The sequence below is a fragment of the Mus caroli genome, unplaced genomic scaffold (genome assembly GCF_978045245.1).
Source record: "Mus caroli unplaced genomic scaffold, Mus_caroli_1 scaffold_1, whole genome shotgun sequence".
NCBI lineage: Eukaryota > Metazoa > Chordata > Mammalia > Rodentia > Muridae > Mus > Mus caroli.
Genome location: NW_028227256.1, coordinates 164,073,558 through 164,089,745, shown reverse-complemented (window position 1 = coordinate 164,089,745; position 16,188 = coordinate 164,073,558). Strand labels below are relative to the sequence as shown.

General features: G+C 47.4%; 1 protein-coding gene across 3 annotated transcripts; it reads left to right on the top strand.

The window, feature by feature from the left end:
* Positions 1 to 648: 648 nt before the first annotated feature.
* On the top strand, positions 649 to 15,184 carry Pogk (pogo transposable element derived with KRAB domain). 3 transcript variants are annotated; one of them, XM_029477750.2, is made up of 6 exons: positions 649 to 760; positions 1,941 to 2,074; positions 6,739 to 6,865; positions 8,369 to 8,467; positions 10,151 to 11,626; positions 13,621 to 15,184. In XM_029477750.2, exons 1-5 carry the CDS (start codon positions 706 to 708, stop codon positions 11,614 to 11,616), a joined length of 1,881 nt encoding a protein of 626 aa, XP_029333610.1. In that variant the 5' UTR covers positions 649 to 705; the 3' UTR covers positions 11,617 to 11,626; positions 13,621 to 15,184. The 3 variants fall into 3 exon arrangements, with proteins under 3 accessions (XP_029333610.1, XP_021016911.1, XP_029333609.1); XM_021161252.3 differs by adding an exon at positions 1,142 to 1,478 and having other exon boundaries at positions 10,151 to 15,184; XM_029477749.2 differs by having other exon boundaries at positions 10,151 to 15,184.
* Positions 15,185 to 16,188: the final 1,004 nt, after the last annotated feature.

Genomic DNA, 16,188 nt, shown 5'->3' with positions numbered 1-16,188 from the left:
ATTCCTCTTAGTAATTATCCACACTCTGACATCCACACCCCTCCCTCTCCTTAGCTATAAATCACCAACCTCCAAGTTGAACTCAATCTCTTAGTATTTTCAATAAGTATGAAGTGTGTGTCTGTGTGTGTGTGTGTGTGTGTGTGTGTGTGTGTGGTGTTTGTTTAAACAAGGTCCAAACAGATCTCCGACTGTAGAATCTTTTTCTGAAATAAGATTTTCGAGGTCTCCTGGAACATGGTTGCTATATTCTCCACCGAGCTGTGGGCAAACAACTCGAAAAAAACTTCTTCACACCTACTACGTCCAGGAAACTACATGCTTGGGAGTTAAAGGGCAATACTACAAAAATCTTCAAGTTCGCTTTTCGGTATGCTTGGATCAGCGTTCTGGACAGAACAAGAACGATGAGCCTGGTCGCCCCTCCGCTCATAGAGCATTTCTGGACGCCCGAGCGGAAAGGCTGCCGGTGTTCCTCCGAGCAAATGCCCACCTCGGCGGCCGCAAGGGAGCTAGCTTGCGGCTAACCCCGCTCGAAGCACCGACGTCGCCGGAAGCGCCGCCGAGACCTGCTGACGTCACCGCCCCTAGCCCGCCCCTAACACCCTGGGCTCCGCCCACCCCTCCCCTCCCACCACGTGTCCTCGCTCCCTCCCGAGGGGCCGCACTGGGGCGGCGGGAGCGGTGGAGACGATGGCGCGGTGAATGCCGGGCCACAGCCCTCGTCGCCCTTTGCGGCGACGCCGCCCGCTCGGCCGGGGTGAGTGCGCGCGGGCCGCGGGGTCGGGGCGGCTCGTCCTCGAGGCCGGCGGAGGAGGCTGGGCCGCGGCGGGGCGGGGGCCGCCGGTGGCAGTGTCGCCGCCGCCGCCGCCTTTGTTGCGGGCCGGCCGGGGAGGTGGGCGGCGTGGGTTGTCCCCGCCCCGCAAGTGGACCGAGGACCTTAGCGGTGGGCGGGGGTGGCGGGAGAGGGTTGGGCAAGATGGCTGGAGCGGGCAGGGGCGGCGGCGAGCACCTTCGTGCCGGCCCCTCCCACCTCCCCCCCCCCCCCCGCAGCCCGGCGCAGGCCGCGACCAAGTTCAGGTCCCGGGACTCCTGTGACCTCACGAGTGTTCCTACCTCCCCATGTCGCCACCCACCCCAGAAACATTGAAGAAGCTGACTCTGAACTCCGGGAAGATCCTTGGTTGGGAAGTCCCGGGAAATGGAGCTCACTAGATGCACACTCTCTGCATACCCAGCAGCTGCCCGCAGTCTCTTCTGGGGAACCTCTTTGTACCAGCCTGAGAAGGCTTCAAATAGAGAGCATTTGCGACCCAGAGGCGAGGAGAAGTCCGGCCAGGTTTGGGTTGGCCTCCGCCACGCAGGCACGCCCCTCTCTGTGTCATGGACTTGGCTTTGGGAGGTCCTTTGAGGCAGAAAGACTGTGTTACGTTTCTGAAGTGGCTTGTGGACAGCGCCTATGAATCTGGAAAATCCAGGTGATAACTATTTTGGGCTAACTATTTAAATTTCCTATCTAGGCTGAGATACTTTGACATGGTAGCAAATCAGCACGGCAGCACCGCCCTCCTCTGGTCCTGTTTGCGTGTTCAAGCGGTCCTGGCAGTGGGAATTTCTGCCCATCACTGAGCTGTTTGAAACCTCTTCCTGGGATATTCACCCACTGTTCTAAGTTCTGCCCTTCTGCACAGAGGCTCAGTGAAAACTTCTCTGGTCTCCGTGCCACAGGGGGCTCTTTAAATATTTGAAGTTAGCCAGGTACATTATCTGCCCTCAGCCTCTGTAATAATTAAATAAGCCACCTTTCGGAACCCCTTCCTTCCAGCTGGAAGCAGACAGTGCTTTGACCTAAACAGGTTTGTTTGTGTGTGTGCCTGAGCTGCCCTCTCACAGACCAGTTCCCACTGACACCTGATTTGTCTGCTAACTCTTGAATGCAGAAATGGAGTCCCGGGCCTACCCTCTGAATTTGACCCTGAAAGAAGAGCAAAAGGAGGAAGAGGTTGAGATCCAGGAGTTGGAGGATGGCCCCATAGATATGCAGAAAGTACAAATCTGCTCGGAAAGCGCGTGGGTAAGTAAAGTGTGGGCAGTCCAGCCTGAGAGCCAGGTTTGCTTTGGGGGTCTTCCTCCCAGAGCAGACATGGGAAGTAAGAATAGCCCAGTCTCCTGTGTTTGCATTCCTGAGAAAACAGCCTGGTGGCTTCAGAAGACAAATAATGGAGGAGGTGGTAAGAGGACAGGGCTTCCGGCAGCAAGGCTGATTACAGGTCTCAGAAACTTGTCACTCTTTCAGCACCCGTTTCCCCTGTGCTGACAATAGCACCATATGTATTACAGGCACCAAATTCATGGAAGACTTAGGTCATAGAGCTGGCATGAGAGGTGTATGTCTCCTAGGTGTGAGTGGAAGTGCCAGGCTCCACAGATTACACAGGTACAGGTGCAACCGTATTTAACACATACATTTATTTACAGTGTTACTAGAGACATGGAAATTGAATATGAACAATAAATTGGCATTGCTTAGTTTTCTGTTGTATATAAACATTTATCAGTAGCATCAGTACAAAATATCCTTGGTGTCCCATGAGAGGGAAGCCTTTCACCATAGAACCCAGAGCTGTAGGCAAAGAACCAGAAAGACCCTTCTTCCAAATTATCTGGTCCGCTCCTCCTACCGAAGGGAACTTCGGGTACCCAAAAGTAGTCTTTCTGAGTTAGGTTTCATAGTGGCATTATAAATAATTGCAGGACTCTGGGCTCACTGGTCTGGAGCGGTTGCATTTATCTGTTCATGTTCTTTGTGCACTATGTCCTCAGTTCTGACTCAGGCAGGAGTCAGTCCTGCCTAGCTTGAAGGAAGACCTCAAAGCAGTAGAAACCCTGGATTCTGAGGCTAAATTGAGCAACCCAGTATGTCTAAATGGGCTGGAGAAGTACGGAGAAGCATTGACAGTAGACATCTTGATTATGCTGAGCAAATGAGAAAAGCCAAGGGAAGAGCATGCCTTGCCCAGCAAAGAAAGAAACGAGCAGAGTGGCTGGAGGAGGGAGCCTGGCAGCTGGAGGGGTAGGCCTAAGATTTGGGCATTTGTTACCTCTTGGAAGTCTACCGTGTACCTATAGTTACTACACAGGGTTAAGACAAGATCCCTGCCTTCATGCTGCCCCCTGTCTCATGAGGGGGCTCATGACTCTCAAGACAGCAAAAGAAGCCTAACAGGACTGTGGAGGTCAACTCGGGATGTTCTCACAGGCAAAATCATGCCTGACAGTATACTTCCTGGAGAAGGGCTGGTCTTAAGCAGTGGACAGTTGTGCCCTCCCTACTCTAGAGCGTTTAGCAGTATACGGAGACAACTCTTTTAGTTGTTGTGACCCACGGTGGAGGTTGAGATGTGGAGTCCTGGCATCTTCGATTTCAGCCAAGGATCTCCAAGGAGCTACAGTGCAGATGAAGGTACCCTGCCTGTATAATAAGGAATTGAGTGGTCTGAAATGTCAATAGCATGTGCTTGAAACAGATCTACTAGTGCACTAAATTAGGAGAATGGAAAATAGAATATGTGTTTTAAATGCATATTTTGACAATAAATAGGTAGTAAGGACTACTCACATACAGGCTGTGCTGGAGGTGGAGTAGAAATACAGCTTCCGGCAGACAAGAGCAATCCACTTTGAGTTGAGCCTTGCAATGAGTGGGATGAGCAAAGGGAAAGGAGAGTTAGCACTCCAGTCAAGAGAACAGCAGTATGATCAAAGGCATGGCAGAGGGAGGGAGGCTGTGGGCGGGGTTAAGAGCTGCCCCTGAAGCTAGAACCCTAAGTGTGTGACAGGCAACAGAGAAAGGTAGACCAGGGCACACAGTGTGCTACGCCTGGTAGTTAGAGCTGGCCTGAGTAACTTTAAGGAATAAACTTTAAACCCTTCAGTCTACATAAAAGGTCTAGCAGAGCTTGGAAGGATTAAATTCTTCAGTAACCTTGGCCTATGTGGCTTGTTGAGACAACACTAGCTTTAGAATCAGACTAGCTGTATGACTTCAGCCAAGTTACTTAGCCACAGTTTCCTTAACCATAAAAGTTCTGTAGCAGTCCCCATATTCATAGCTTATTTAAGTAATTCAGAGAGATAAAATGCTTACATGAATGGAAATACCCTGAACAGTACCTCACCTCACCTAGCAGGGACTCACAACTCCCCTCAGCTGCCTCCTATCTAGTAAACCTGTGCAGTTCTTCACAGAACAGGTACCGCTGGAAGAAGTGTTGGAATGCCAGCTTCCCGGGAGAGTGAGCACCTCTCTGATGAGTCCCAGTCACGTGAGAGAAGAAAGACAGGAAGAGCAGGTTCTTACCTGAAGCTTGAACTGCAGACTGCCCGGCCTCTCAGTCTTTCCTAAAGCCAGCCCTGTTTACCTTCCGTTACATTTGACCTAATAAAAGGCTTCTTTGGAGCATAAAAGGCCTGGCTGGCAGGACTCAGAGTCTTGCCCCATCTTCACGGGGCTCTGGGGAGGCTTCCTAAGCCTCACATGGACTTGTCTGAAGATCCTCTAGCCATATGGTAATTAGGAGAGAACTCCCCACTCCCCACAGCCACTATTCCTCCAGGTCTAAAATGTGTTACCTGCTCTGTAGGGATTGGTATAACCAGGCCTGCATTCTTCTGTCAGCAAACAGAAGGGGCCTATAAATAGTTATGGCCTAGATCTGGAACTTGTAAGGGAGTAAAAAGGTCAAAGAGAGTGTTGTTTAAAATCTTGGAATAGAGTAGGCTGCAAATTCTCTGAGCTGCCTGGTATCCAGATTGTGGAAGAGGCCAGGAAAACGGAGGGACCATGGTGTTTTTACCTCCTACTCTTCCACACAGGAAGACTGTTTTTTGTTCACTCTTACTTCAGAGAATTGACTTGGTTTCTTGACAGATAAAACTTGTAATTCTTTGAAATTGTTCCAAGTAAAAAAAAAAGAGAGATCCGGAGGTAATATGTCTGCCTCAGTCATTCATTCTGTAATGAGTGATTTGTATCTACCAGCTGTCTCATTAGTTCTCACTCTGTGGGTCATAACAAGAGTAACAGATCACATCCTGCATATTCGATATTTACAGTACAACTCAAACAGAAGCAAAAAGACAGTTATTAAGACCAACAAAAGATTTTATGGTTGGAGGTCACCACAACATGGGGACTATATAAAAAGTCACCATGTCAAGAAGGTTGAGATGCGCTGAGCTGGAGGAAGCATCCGAGGCTTAAGGAAAGATACAGTGAAGGCTGTTCGCAGCAACATCAGATTGAAGTGAGAGCAGAGAAGTCAAACACAACACCCAGTGTGACAAGGCGCCAGAGTGCTGAGCACAGGGCACCATGGTGCCATATTGGTGTGCTCAAGGCCCGCAGAGTAGGGTAGTCTTGAAGATAGGTTGGGTGTAAAAGAAGAGGGCCTCATGGGCCAAGGAGCCAAGTAAGCAGAGGTATATATGCATAGGCAAAAGATGATGAATCACTCAGGAAAAAAAGCTTTCTTCCCCTCACTAGTGAGAGCCTTGGGCTCACACAGTGCTGGCTGTTGTCTCAACCTTGTCACCTTGTGTGTCTTTTGCCTAGAAATGAGACTCCTTTGAGCCCCTGCCCCCAACACTTGCTAACTTTGCTCTTCTGTGAGATTAATGAGGGAAATCAGGCAGCAGTTAGAGGGCCTTGCCCAGTTTGTGTTCCCTATATAGAAGATAGTACTTACTCCTTCTATACTAAGTAGGCCTAGTTGCTAAGGAAAGGCCAGGGTGTGTTTGTGATTGACAGCTTGACTGTTGACAAGGCTGTAGGCCATATATACACTGATTTTCTAAGCTAAGGAGAGACAGTATGATCATCCTGGTCCAAGATAACAGCTTTGAGGGATAAGTTTAAAGGAGAGAATGCAAAGTGGAAAGCCTGAAACAAATTCATTAATGATTTCTTAACCCTAAATATGAGCTTTGGAGTAGAAATTTTAATGACCACAAAGGAGAATGCAATAGAAAGAAAAGCAAATCAGTTGGAAAAACAAAAGATTTTGGTTGCTGGCCATCCTTAGCTAGGAAGGTACGCCCTCCTTTTGTTACCCAGAAAGGGAAGAGGAAAGATGGGCAAATGGGAGAGGAGCAAGGAGTCTCCTCTTGGCATAAAAGCCCACCATATTGCTGCAATTTCATTCCATGAGTGAAGCTTGAATTGGGCCTTCTCTGCTACTCATGCTTCTGTAGATTGGAAGGGAAGGTAGGCGCCTTCCCGTGTTTCTCCTCAGAACAGCTTTGGCCTTGAAACAACAGTAAAAAAGGTTGACTCACTGAGAGGAGGTCTGGTGACCCACAAAGATGCCATGGAAAGCAATAATCCTATTCAGCTTGAAATCCAGCCCCACCCTCTGGGCTGAGGGTCTCTGGCTGGGATAGGGAGGTGTAGAAGATAGATATCTTTGTGGGGATACTTATGTGGGGTGTGGATGACTTTGAAATCCCAGGAGAACTGTGAACACATCTCATGCAGTCAGTACCTGATGATGCCCAGGGTCCCCCAGCATGATGGTGGCAGCTGTTATAGTGGTGGGACACCAGAGGGCTCTTGTCTCCAAGAGCAATGAGCATATAGACAGAGCGCTCCCCCTGGGTGAGAGCCCTGAAGTGACCTGTGAGCATGAAGGCTGTGTACATGTACACGAAGTCATTAAGAAAGCGCTGTTCATGTTCCAGGTACCAGCTCTATTTGATGAGGTGGCCATATATTTCTCGGACGAGGAGTGGGAAGTTCTGACAGAGCAACAAAAAGCCCTCTACCGGGAAGTCATGAGGATGAATTATGAGACTGTCCTGTCCCTGGGTAATGCTTTGTTGTCCTTTGTCTCTGGGACTCTCCGAACTCAGAGAAATTTATCAGTGTCTGTCTTCTCTGCTATATCCAATCTCCTCCTCTGAGTGGGATCCCCCCCCCCCGGGCCAAGCCTATGTCAACCTAATTTCCAGGTTTTGATTTGGATATGAAATACAGATGATGTACTTCTGTTTGAAAACTCATGTTACCTCTTAGAACAGTTCTCATTTGGCCCAAGTATTCCCATTAGGAGGGAGGGAGGGAGGGAGGGAGGGAGGGAGGGAGGGAGGGAGGGAGGGAATAAGTCTTCAAAATATCACCATGGATCTAAGCCTGTCTTCTGTTGAATCTTGGAAAGGAAAACTTTGTTCTGTTGCGTGTAATTTTAAAATCCTTGCCTGTTGCCTCAGCCCTCTCCTGGTTCCCCTACTTCCAACTCAATTTCAACCATCCCCCAACCCCAGGGAATCCAGGAGCTACTGTCTACACTCCAACGGCCCCTTACAGCTAACTTCACCAAGCTGCCAATACCGCACTAGCCACCCTCTTCCTCCTCCTGCCCACCTTATCACTGCAGATGGAAAACACTAGACAGTTTTTATTATTTTAAAACTAGCCAGATAACCCAATGACTGGGTAAAGAATTTCCTGCCCTAATCTTAACAACTAGCTCCTTCCATTCTCCTTGGCCTCTGCCCTGAGAACTACATGTCTATAGCTTACAGCCATCTCCATCCACTCTGGTCCGAATCCTCTTTCTCTCTGCATCCCCTTCACTTGCTCCTGCAACCCAGATGTCCCACCTTTTTCCCTTCACCCAGCAGTTGGCTTCTGCCTTTTTTATTGACACAATCAAGAACCAATTAGAGAGCTGGGCAGTGATGGCACATCCCCTTAATCCCAGCACTTGGGAGGCAGAGGCAGGCAGATTTCTGAGTTCGAGGCCAGCCTGGTCTACAAAGTGAGTTCCAGAATAGCCAGGGCTACACAGAGAAACCCTGTCTCAAAAAAACAAAAAACAAAAACAAAAAACAAAACAACAAAAAAAAAACCACAATTAGGAAAACACCTCCCCCTACACTTAGCAACCTCAGACACTTGGGGATATAACCCTGACAGTACTTCCCAACTTCACTCACACTCACACACACACACACACACACACACACACACACACACACACACACTGGCATCACTCCTCTTCTATTTGGAAGATTTTCCCAGTTTTGCTTGGTTGAGTTCCAGAATATTGATTGTTTCCATGGTGTGTCCACCGCCTTGCTGCCAATCACTTGATTTTGCTGTTGCTAGTACCAGCTCCCATCCAGAGGTCCAGAAAGCCCCGGCTGACTTTGCTTTGCATCCTTTATGTCCTTAAGTATCACCTCACCACACTCTGTCCCCATCTTCTACAGTGGAGGTGGGGTGGTAGGAGGGTACGTGGTACTTACTTTAGCATTGTGCCAGGCTAGTAATACACAACTGTTTCCCTACTTTATTTCCTATGAACAGAATTCCCATTCCCCAAGCCAGATATGATCAATCGGTTGGAAAGTGACGAGGAGTGTCCTAATTCTGATGAGTGGCGGCTCCAGGGAGTAACCTTTGCAGGTACTGAGTGAACCAGTTCAGCATCTACCCAAGGGAAACAAGCTGGGTTTTCAGTTTCCCTGTGTATTGTGTCAGGTATTTAGGAGTGAGGCACAAAAATCATGTGTAGGCTTTGGGATGTAAAGATTCCCCTTTTTAGTATTGTGTGGATTTAGGTGTCCTCTTTCTTCTGGGCCTACATTTCTTCATTATTGGTTCATGTGCAACCTGGTGTGTGGATAAAGCAAATTGGGGTTGATAGAGCATTTGGTTGGTCCACACCTGAACGAGCATGGCCACTTTGGCAGCATGCCACATGCCTCTACAAAGACCTAATGAGAGGAAGGACAAAGCCCATTTGTATATTGATTTACCCTAGGCTTCCTGTTCCTTTCTGGATAGGGAAGGCAGTGACAGCCATAGTACACATTTGAGTGTTATTTCTAAGGAGTACCTAATTTATCAAAAGAAATTAGAAATTAGAAAAATACAGTTAATCCCAACACTTGGGAGGTAGAGGCCTGAGGATCTGAAGTTCAAGGTCATTCTTGGCCAGCCTGAGCTACATGAGACTATCTCAGAAACAAAAAAGAGTATGTGTGTACATGTACCCATCTCCACACTCATGCTTACACTTACACATATGTATGTATGACATAGCTTTGAAACTACCAAAATATATTTGCTTCTCTCTTTAGTTGAGGTTAAAATGCTGTATTTCACTGAGTCTGCAGCATGCTTTTCTTTTCATTTTACATTGTAATTGAGAATGCCTCTTAAACAAAGGGCATGGATAGCTCCTTTTGTTCATGGCATAGAATACTGTGTTCTGTGGCTGCTGGCCTTTACATTTTCAAGATGCAGTAAGCCATGCTTCCTGTGACCAATGTCCAAATGGAAGTGTATGATGAAACAGGCTCATCTTCACTGTAGTCATGCTGACACAGGCTTTGTTGTAGGCTTGAGCTTTGCTTTGTTTTGTTTGGGTTGTTGTTTGGGTTGTGGGGTTGGTGGTGGTCGCTTTTTTTATTTGTTTGGTTTTTTGTTCAAGGGCTGTGGCTCGGCCAGCACATGGTGCATCCAGATTTCTATAGTATTGGGTAGTAGTATGGGTACATTTGGCTTCCCATCCACAAAAACTGAATGATGCTGATGGTATAGTAGTGGGGACAGAACCCAGGGCCATGTACATGCTAAGCAAGCTCTAGCCCAGCTTTTACTTTATATTTTTGAGACAGAGCCTCACTAAACTGCCTAGTGTAGCAGCATTGAATTTGTGATCCCCCTGCCTCTGCCTCCCAAATAGCTGAGATTATAGGGCTACGTCACTACATCACCAAGCTCACTTACAAACACTGCTTCATTCAAACATGGCCCCAGTATTATTTGCTACAGGCTTAGTACCTGTATTCAGATCACACTGAAAGTCCTCTGTCACTTCTTGGCAACCTTGCATCTATCCCATAAAATCTATGGCCTCTTTGCTTCTATCTGCAAAGGGGCAAAGGACCTCTGCTACACACAGGCTTGGTGATCAGTATTAATGGGACATAGATAAGGACTTAGGCTGGTTATTTGTTAAACTTGTGGTTCACTTCTGATGAGCTCCAGATCAAAAATTAAAAGTATGACCTCCCCCCAAATCTATGAATAAACCATGTTACATATTGTTATTATTTTTGCCCTTCCTTATTTGTCTTCTAGAAAATGAAGAATCTGACTTTAGGACTCCAGATTGGGCAAGCCCAATGAATGCCACCTCCCATTTTTCTCAACCTCAGCACTTCAACAGCTTTGGCCTGCGTCTGCCTCAGGACATCACTGAACTGCCTGAGTGGACTGAGGGCTACCCCTTCTATATGGCCATGGGCTTCCCCGGGTACGACCTCTCAGCTGACGACTTGGCGAGCAAGTTTCAGTTCAGTCGTGGCATGCGCCGCAGTTATGATGCAGGATTCAAGCTGATGGTGGTGGAGTACGCCGAGAGCACCAACAACTGTCAGGCTGCCAAGCAGTTTGGGGTGTTGGAAAAAAATGTTCGAGACTGGCGCAAAGTGAAGCCACAGCTCCAAAATGCTCATGCCATGCGGCGGGCATTCCGAGGCCCCAAGAATGGAAGGTTTGCTCTGGTAGACCAGCGAGTGGCTGAGTATGTCAGATACATGCAGGCCAAAGGGGACCCCATCACTAGGGAGGCAATGCAGTTGAAAGCTCTTGAAATCGCCCAGGAAATGAACATTCCAGAGAAAGGGTTCAAGGCAAGTCTGGGCTGGTGTCGAAGAATGATGAGAAGGTATGACCTGTCTCTGAGGCATAAAGTGCCGGTCCCTCAGCACCTGGCCGAGGACCTGACTGAAAAGCTCGTCACTTATCAGCAGAGCGTGCTGGCTCTGCGCAGGACACACGACTATGAAGTGGCCCAAATGGGCAATGCAGATGAGACGCCCATCTGCTTAGAAGTCCCCTCTAGAGTGACTGTTGACAACCAGGGCGAAAAGCCCATCTTGGTCAAGACACCAGGCAGGGAGAAATTGAGGATCACAGCCATGCTGGGGGTCTTGGCTGATGGGAGGAAGTTACCACCGTACATCATTTTGAGGGGGACATACATCCCCCCTGGGAAGTTTCCCAGTGGCATGGAGATCCGCTGCCACCGCTATGGATGGATGACTGAGGACTTGATGCAAGACTGGTTGGAAGTTGTGTGGAGACGGAGAACTGGAGCTGTGCCCAGACAGCGAGGGATGCTGATCCTGAATGGCTTCCGGTGCCATGCCACTGACTCTGTGAAGAGTTCCATGGAGAGCATGAACACAGACATGGTGATCATCCCAGGGGGCCTGACCTCCCAGCTGCAGGTGCTGGATGTCGTTGTCTACAAGCCACTGAACGACAGCGTTCGGGCCCAGTATTCCAACTGGCTTCTGGCTGGGAACCTGGCACTGAGCCCCACTGGAAATGCTAAGAAGCCACCCCTGGGCCTCTTCCTGGAGTGGATCATGGTTGCATGGAACAGCATCTCAAGTGAATCAATTGTCCAGGGGTTCAGAAAGTGCCACATCTCCAGCAACTTAGAGGAAGAAGGTGACGTCCTCTGGGAAATCGAGGGCGAGTTGCCCAAAGAACCGCCAAAAGAATGTGGTCCTGAAAGTGTGGCTGAGGGTGACTGAGAGGACTCAGGTAAACTGGTCAGTCATAGATCCTGCACCATCACTGGTGCCCTGCTCATGGCTAGCACTTACCTTTGGTCTGGCCCTGAGTTTGTTCTTTTCACGTTCTCTTGAAATAAGCCTGCTGTGCCACAGTGTAGATGGCAGGCAGGTCCTCAGCACTTTCTCCGTCAGAAACAGATTTGCATTGTGTTTTATGGCCTGGATCCAGGAGTGCTTTTATAATGGTAAGATGAACAAGGAACTGTCTGTCAGAACACCTCACATGAGAGCAGTCGCACTGCCAAGTTTCTTGGGCCTCTAGAACATAGTTCGACATTGTTTAGTTCACAAAAAGGTTGAAGAGACAACTTTCTTCTAAAATGCTGACCTTCAGGGCAGGGCTGTGTGCCCACATTACTTAACATAGTTGCACTGCCTTTTGCTGATCTGTAGGACCCTGGCCCAGGGAGAGAATGAAGTCAGCCTTTAGTATGGTAACCTCTAGGCCTCAGCTCTGTGTCCTAGGGAGATTATTACCTCCATGCCCACCAGGGAGATGATAATATATATGTATTGTTTGTTTTGTCTAGGGAATATTGAGAGTTTAAAATCTTGGTCTCATAGAAATTCAGATATGGGGTGAGCCGTTACAGTCAATTCCTGTTGCCAGCAGGTATCTGAAGGAAGATATCTTTAAATTGAAACTTTGAAGGGCTGCAGAACTGGCTTTGCAGTTAAGAGCATGCTGTTCTTGCAGTTTGGTTCCCAGCACCCACATCCTGCAGCTTGACACCTGTAGCTCCAGTTTCAAGAGTCCAATGACCTCTTAGCCTCCTTTGACATCTGCAGTTACATGCACACTTACACACGCGCGCACACACACACACGCAGTGTTTGTGTGATTAAGAGAAGCCTTGGGCTAGAGAGATGGCTCAGCAGTTAGGAGTGCTTACCATTCATCCTTGCAGAGGACTGGCATTTAGTTTCCAGCACCTGTATAACAGCTCACAACCAGCTGTAACTCCAGTTCCAGGGCATCTGATGACCTCTTCTGGCCTCTGCCAGCTCCTGCATACATATGGTGCAGGCTCACACATATACACATTAAATTAAATCTTTTTTATGAAATGAATCTGCACCAGAAATAGTACAATGAATACAGTTTGAGAGCCTAAGATCATCAAGTGTATGTATAGGGAGTTGAGGGAGGTGTGCAGAAGAAGAGCAACTTTGGAAGAAAGCAGGTGATCAGAGCCCACACTAGCAAAGGCCCAGAGCCCCTAAACACAAACTTTGAGCAAACAGGAGAAGGACCAGAGTAAGGGGCACATGGGAGGCAAACAGCAGGAAAATGGCCAGCTCTTTAATAGAAAACCTAAAATCAACATACCTTTCCTTTATAAAAGAAAAAGTCAATTCGTTTACATTTTACTTGTCCACCTAACCCCACCATGCAAGTGAAATGCTAATAGAAATCCCCGCGCCCCTTGAGCTGTGTAAGTGCAGGCTCCTTAGTGGCATACACCACCTTCCTGTCCTCGTACCCCAGACACTGAGCCCTAGGCTTCGGGGATAGTTCTCCACATGCCCCTACTGTTTGTTTACAGGCTCCCTTGGATTCAGGCGCCCTTTCTGCTGACCCCTCCTCCGCTGCCCCTGTTGGATAGCAGACTTTGAGTTGGAGTTGTTTTCTCCTTTCACATTCTTGCTTTTCACCTAAGTTAGAAAACATTTCAATTTCCTAAGCAATTCACCACTCCAGGAACCCAGTCAAACACTGCCAGAAAAGGAAAAAGCAGAAAACCATGCTAAGCCACAGCTGTGCACACAGGTACATTCCACGTCTGCTCTTCCAGTTGTTACGATCTTTGTACAGCTTCTGGGGGAAGTGATGGAAACAGACATGAACAAGATTCAGAAGACATGGGCATTAAGCCTCCTGTTACAGAATAGAATACTATTTTGTTAAAAGACATCCAGAAATCCAGATTGATTCCTACTTAGGTTCTCTCTGTTTTCCAGAAAATGGAACTGTGATGTAAACAGTTGGGAGGAAAACTTGTAAGAAGATGGCTTCAGAGGGACCAAAATGGGCAGTGAGGCTCTCTGAGCATCCTAGGTGGGGACAGCGTGAATACCTTATCAGACAGTCCCATCTACCACGTCCTGTCAGTGTCTGCCAAGTCTAGGACCCTCATGGTCAGTGACAAGAAAAGGAACCTGGTGCCCTGCTTCTTCCTTTGGAGCTGTCTCCATCTGCCTGTATAGAAGCCTATAAACCCAAACGAGCAAAGGTGTTTTCTGGAGAACACCGTCTCACACCGAGTGTGAGAGTGTGTGTGTGTGTGAGTGTGTACCTTCACAGGTACTTCAGTAGAAGCTGTTTCCACACAGGCCAAGACTACAGGAAAGCTTTTGTAAAGGTGTGTTGTGACACACCGTTGGTGTGTAGTCACCCGTGTACCCCTGCTACTTCCATGTCTCCTCACTGAGGGAATGAGATGTTAATAACAAAGTGGGACACTGGCTTGGTGCAGAAGACGGCTTTTCTGTAGGTAAACTAGGTTAGGATGCAAGATAAAGACTTTAATATAAATGATGTTGCAGATACCTTTCCAGTCTGGCAGCTAGACCTTTCTAGGGTCTTATTTAATGACCCGATTTTTTCTGTTGTCCTCTATAAGGCAGCCCTTGGTGCACAAGCCTTTGCTTTTCGGGCTGCCTGCAGAAGACTAAGTTCTCTCCTGTCTACACAGAACAAGGCCCACTGACTTGGTTAATTTCTTTAATATTTTTGTCAAAAGGGCAATGGGAGGGTTTGGGCCGTAAGCCACAGCTGCTGTTAGACTCCAACCATACAAGAGTAGGAATGAGTCACTGACAACTTCTACAGTAGTAATTTGCATTCCCATGTAAGGCCGCTGCTAAGAAAAACATTCCTTCAAAGCTGTATGTGCTACAAAAATTCTACCAGAACCTCATAGGCAAAGCCATTGCTAGCTCCGTCATTCCAAATACTCAGTCTGGCCACCAGGTTGCTGTGATCACAGTTCCTTCCTCCACTCGGCTCCTGTGGATTCTCTACGCCGTTCTCGGCATCTTCCCCAGTTTCTACTCAGGTACTCCTGCTCCCGTTTGTCCTTCACTTTTCTCACTGTGTAACCAGTCATAAACCTGCGCAGTTTGTCAGAGTTCCGCACACATGACCGTGACTCCTGAGAACTCAGTGTATTGGCATTGTTTCCTCTTAGCTTTCTCTGTACCATCTCGTCATCCCCAAGTGCCATCTAATTAAACCCTGTTCCTCTCCATGTTCTCATTCAGGTTTGGGGTTTGTTTTCTTCCTTTGACTGTCCTATTTCCAGACTCTATTTTTCTTGCTTGAGAGCTTAAAAAATGTTATGTTTAGGTTTCCACACAAAAGACAGTTATCTTAAGAGTAGAAAATGAGCCGGGCATGGTGGCGCACGCCTTTAATCCCAGCACTTGGGAGGCAGAGGCAGACAGATTTCTGAGTTCGAGGACAGCCAGGGCTACACAGAGAAACCCTGTCTCAAAAAAAAAAAAAAAAAAAAATAGTAGAAAATGGGTTTAACCCTTTTCATCCCCATACCATCACTATCAGCTGAGATGCCTACAGGTTACATAGCACTGGAACTTTCTATAGTGATAGTTCTGCTGTCCGGGTCTTCTGGGCACATTCTTCCACTGACTTAAGATGATCTATGCCTAACAGAGCCCCAGTACAACCATTGAGCAGAATAGCTGTTTCCTGAGAATTACCATAGCTCACTGGGACTGGTACTCCCTACTAGATAGAAACTGATCCCAGTAATAAACTTTGATAATAAAGACAATAGGCTCTGGTGATTTTATTTGCTGGTGTTGTCCAAAGTTTAAAAGCTATTGCCTCTGCATCACACCGTTGAAGCAGTCTCCTGGCATGTACTCTAAGTGGTGCAAGCATTGGTTTAAAAGAAGGGAATGTGGGGTTTTAAACTAACTCTTAAAAGTTGGAGAGGTTTAGATAGGTTTCTTCTGTAAGTCATGTCTTAGCAGTGTTACAGTCAGTATGAAAGTTACAGATGAGTCAATGTGCCAAGTTGTAATTTTCATAAATTTCTCAAGTGAAAGCATATTCACAGGCCTCTACTGTGTGCTCTTAAGCACAGAAGTATTGGATTGACTTGGTCACAGTGGGGGAAACAAAGTACTAGAGGGCTACAGTGAATGACTAAGGTATGTGCCTGGTAAAGGCAGACCGTTGGTGTGTAGTCACCCGTGGCCAAACACGCTACTAAAAACTTACAGTCAAAATAACTTGGGAGTAACTAATTACACTGTTTCTAACAGCTTGCTTCAAGTACTTATAAGTGATTTTTGACAATATGTATTTATTATTTCCTAATTGTAGGAGATTGCACATAGACTCATGACTAGATGAGGTAACAGAAATGGAGCCAGCCTTTGGTGGAAAACAAAAATTGAAATCCTTTTCAGGAACTCTTAAATATCTTAATTCTTATTATGTCCCTGCCTTACCTCCAACCCCATCTGCCCACTTCAGAAAATCACTTGACAACTGGCATG